Source organism: Balaenoptera musculus, chromosome X, assembly GCF_009873245.2.
Source record: "Balaenoptera musculus isolate JJ_BM4_2016_0621 chromosome X, mBalMus1.pri.v3, whole genome shotgun sequence".
Taxonomy (NCBI): domain Eukaryota; kingdom Metazoa; phylum Chordata; class Mammalia; order Artiodactyla; family Balaenopteridae; genus Balaenoptera; species Balaenoptera musculus.
This window is the reverse complement of record NC_045806.1, coordinates 38,963,299-38,967,819: the sequence shown is the minus strand read 5'-3', so window position 1 is coordinate 38,967,819 and position 4,521 is coordinate 38,963,299. Positions and strand designations below refer to the sequence as shown.

At 39.3% G+C, this 4,521-nt stretch overlaps 1 protein-coding gene across 1 annotated transcript; it reads left to right on the top strand.

Moving 5' to 3' along the window:
* Window positions 1-2,258: 2,258 nt before the first annotated feature.
* On the top strand, window positions 2,259-3,161 carry LOC118889251 (geranylgeranyl pyrophosphate synthase-like). The gene is given in 1 exon segment (XM_036841079.1): window positions 2,259-3,161. A coding segment is annotated over 1 exon segment (903 nt).
* The last annotated feature ends 1,360 nt before the right edge of the window (window positions 3,162-4,521 follow it).

Below are 4,521 nucleotides of genomic sequence, written 5' to 3'. Positions count from 1 at the left end.
GAAGTAGACGCCATTCCTCGTGAGAAGAACTGCAAAGTTACATGGCAAGGGATATGGATACAGGGAGGGAGGACGTGATGGAATAATGCAGTCCTCTACGAGGGAATCAATTAGCAAGGGGAGAGACTTTGTTTTTTTTCTCATTAGAAGGCAAATTCTTCCAACCATTTGTGTTTGAAGATTCATCCTTTTTTTTTCTTTTCCAGATAAGTTTATGAATATAACATCAGGCAAAATCTTTCTGACCCATGGAAAAGAGACTGTCCTTTGCTGCCAGCCCTGTCCTCTTTGCCAGCCTGCTTCACAACAGAGGCAGCATAGATGAAGAGAGGCTGTGTAGTTTAATGGTTAGAACACATTTAAATCTTGGTTTCACATGGATTCAACTAGAGATTATCATACTAAGTGAAGTACGTCAGAAAGAGAAAGACACCATATGATATCACTTATATGTGGAATATAAAATATGGCACAAATGAACCTATCTATGAAGCAGAAACAGACTCACGGACATAGAGAACATACTGGTGGTTGCCAAGGGGGAGGGGGCTGGGGGGGATGGAGTGAGAAGTTGGGGCTAGAAAATGTAAGCTTTTATATATAGGATGGATAAACAACAAGGTCCTAGTGCATAGCACAGGGAACTAAATTCAATATCCTGTGATAAACCATAATGGAGAAGAATATTAAAAAAAGAATGTATACATATATGTATAACTGAATCACTTTGCTGTACAGCAGTAATTAACACAACATTGTAAATCAACTATACTTCAAAAAAAATAAATAAATAATTTTTAAAAGATATACAGTAAGGACATAATAACTATCTATCCTTCTATGCTAAGTTGTATCATTATATTAAAATATGAGAAATATCTTTTAAAAAATTAGTCACTTGGCTTTCCTCTCGGAGTGGTTTACAATTTTTATTTCCTAATTCCACCTGCTGTGTGTATGTCCAAGCTTGAAACTGGGCTAAGTCTTCCTCAAGGAAATGGGGCTTTTCTGCCCTTTCAAGCTTCCTTTCTTATCTCCTCATTTCAGATCTAGAACTAGAAAATAAGTTCAACCTGGCAAAATTTGAGTACAACACCTTTCTCCTCTAATAACACCAAAAACTTCTCATTTACCCTGCATCAAAATTATCACAAGTTCAGAGTCAGTGGAATCCAGATTTGTGAGGGCTTGCCATGTTTCTTCTCTGAGCTCCTTGGAAGGCCCCCATGCCACGCGTCATGCAACGCTGTGCTTTTCGGTTTATGAAATCAGAAAACATAGCCTAAGGGAGCAGGGCCAAAGAAAGGTATTAGGAAGATAATGTTAAAACCTATAATAAAATTAAAACGATGAATATAGCTAGGGGAACTGTCCATCCAGGGAATAAGCATATTAGTGTAAATGGATTAAGAGTCAGGAATTAATGAGGTCTATTAATTGAGTTGATTCCTGTAATCTGGTAAAATGCAAATAGCATCTTCTTGTAATCGGCCCGTGGACTGCCTGAATGAATACCACTAGAACCACTAGAAAGCAGGTTTGGCCTAGAAAGAAAACAATACTTAAAATCTTTTAGCAGGGCCACAATGAGGGTAGCTGAACCATCACTTGACTTTGGAGCCATGGATTCCTGGAATTAATAAGAGTAATAATAATAGCGAGCACTTACAGCAGTACCTATGTGCCAAGTATTGTTCTAAGTTGACTCATTTAATCTTCATAGTTGTGCAGTACGTGCCATTAACATCATCCCCATTTTATAGGTGAAGAGATTTGCCCGGGGTCACATACCTAGTAAGTATTGAAACCAGAATTTATTTGATTTTTTACTGAAGTATAGTTGATTCACAATGTTGTGTTAATTTCTGCTGTACAGCAAAGTGACTCAGCTATACATATATATACATTCTTGTTTCAAAATATTCTTTTCCATTATGGTTTATCGTAAGATATGGAATACAGTTCTCTGTGCTATACACTAGGACCTTGTTGTTTATCCATCCTATATATAAAATCTTACATCTGGAGTGTGACCGGGATGGCGCATTTTCTTGCACTGAGTAATTCAGTGTCGCTGGCGGCTGAGCAGGGCGGAGAGTTCTGTGGTGAAGTGAGGGGAGGGATTCATGTAGGCGTCCGGGGGAGCCTTGTTCTGAGCTCTAAGGTGGGAAGTTGATTCCGGGGGCTGATACTCCCGGACCCGCAGCGTGAAAGTCGTGATATCACCCTCGAACCGTCAGCTTTGAAATTTACAAAGAATGGAGAAGACTCAAGAAACAGCCCAAAGAATTCTTCAAGAACCTTACAAGTACTTACCTCAGTTACCAGGTAAACAAGTGAGAACCAAACTTCCACAGGCAATTAATCATTGGCTAAAAGTTCCCTAAGACAAGCTACAGATTATCACTGAAGTGACGGAAATGGTGCATAATGCCAGTTTACTCATTGATGATGTCGAAGACAACTCAAAACTCCGACGTGGCTTTCCAGTGGCACACAGCATCTATGGAATTCCATCTGTCATCAGTTCTGCCAATTATGCACATATTCTTGACCTAGAGAAAGTCTTAACCCTTGATCACCCAGATGCAGTAAAGCTTTTTACTCGCCAGCTTTTAGAACTCCATCAGGGACAAGGCCTAGATACCTACTGGAAGGAAAATTACACATGTCCCACTGAAGAAGAATATAAAGCAATGGTCCTGCAAAAGACAGGAGGACTATTTGGATTAACAGTAGGTCTCATGCAGTTGTTCTCTGATTACAAAGAAGATTTAAAGCCACTGCTGAATACACCTGGGCTGTTTTTCCAAATTAGGGATGATTATGCTAATCTACACTCCAAAGAATATAGTGAAAACAAAAGCTTTTGTGAAGATCTAACAGAGGGAAAGTTCTCATTCCCTACTATTCATGCTATCTGGTCGAGGCCTGAAACCACCCAGGTGCAGAATATCTTGAGCCAGAGAACCGAAAACATAGATATTAAAAAATACTGTGTACCTTATCTTGAGAAAGTAGGTTCTTTTGAATACACACGGAATACTCTTAAAGAGCTTGAATCTAAAGCCTATAAACAAATTGATGCATGTGGTGGGAACCCTGAGCTAGTAGCGCTAACAAGACACTTAAGTAAAATGTTCAAAGAAGACAATGAATAATATTAAGCCATTCTTGATTAGGCCTGATAGCTTAGTTGACTTTTTTTTTGTCTTTTAACCTATTACCTTTTTAAAAATTTGGACCAAGCTGTTGGTCTCCAAAAACTGAGTGATAGTGGTGATGTGAGTGAGGTTGTTTCAATTTAGAATCCCTGTGTACAGATAATCAGCATAGTACCAAGTTGAAGGAATCACAAGGAGGCACATATAAATAAGTCTAATTTGAATGTCAGAATGTGCTATGTTGGGACGTTGTGGCCAGCTCTGCCACGCACGTTCTGTTGATTCTGTCCATAAAGAAGACTTCAGCTTCCAGGAACTTTTATCCACATAATTCCTAACTGTATTTTGTGGGCATTTCACAATTCATCTACCCCATTTCCAAGCCATTGACTACTTGGGACCAGTTTCTATAGCTAGCTGGCCCAACGACCACAGGAACTCCTCTTTCTTCCTAAATGTCGTTGCTTAGAATAGCTCATTCTTCTCCCTGGAAACTCCCTTACTAAAGTCTTCCATGAAAAAGCTGACAGTGACAAGCAAAAAACAAAAACAAAAAAAACCTTACATCTGCTATCCCCTACCTCCCACTCCATCCCTCCCCCACCCCCTCGCCCTTGGCAACCACCAGTTTGTTCTCTATGTCCCTGATTCTGTTTCTGTTTCATAGATAGGTTCATTTGTGTCATATTTTAGATTCCACATATAAGTGATATCGTACGGTATTTGTCTTTCTCTTTCTGACTTCATTTAGTATGATAATCTGTAGTTGTATTCATGTTGCTGCAAATGGCATTATTTCATTCTTTATAATGGCTGAGTAGTATTTCATTGTATATATGTACCACATCTTCTTTATCTGTTCATCTGTCGATAGACATTTAGGTGGTTTCCATATCTTGGCTATTGTAAATAGTGCTGCTATGAACATAGGGGTGCATGTATCTTTCTGAATTAGAGTTTTGTCTGAGTGTATTCCCAGGAGTGAGATTGCTGGATCATATGGCAACATTATTTTTAGTTTTTTGAGGAACCTCCATACTGTTTTCCATAGCGGCTGCACCAACTTACATTCCCACCAACAGTGTAGGAGGGTAAAGTGAATAATTTTTAAAACTAATACGAGAGCATTTATTATCCAGCTGGCCCCATGGAGAATCAGCAGGTTGGAGATTTGAGGACCAGCTCTGCCTCAGGAGAGCTGGGTTTATTTGGGCACGTTGTTTACCTTCTCTGACCTCGTTTCCTTTTTTTTTTTTTAATAAATATATTTATTTATTTATTTTTGGCTGCGTTGGGTCTTCGTTGCTGCGTGCAGGCTTTCTCTAGTTGCAGAGAGCAGGGGCTACTCTTTGTTGCG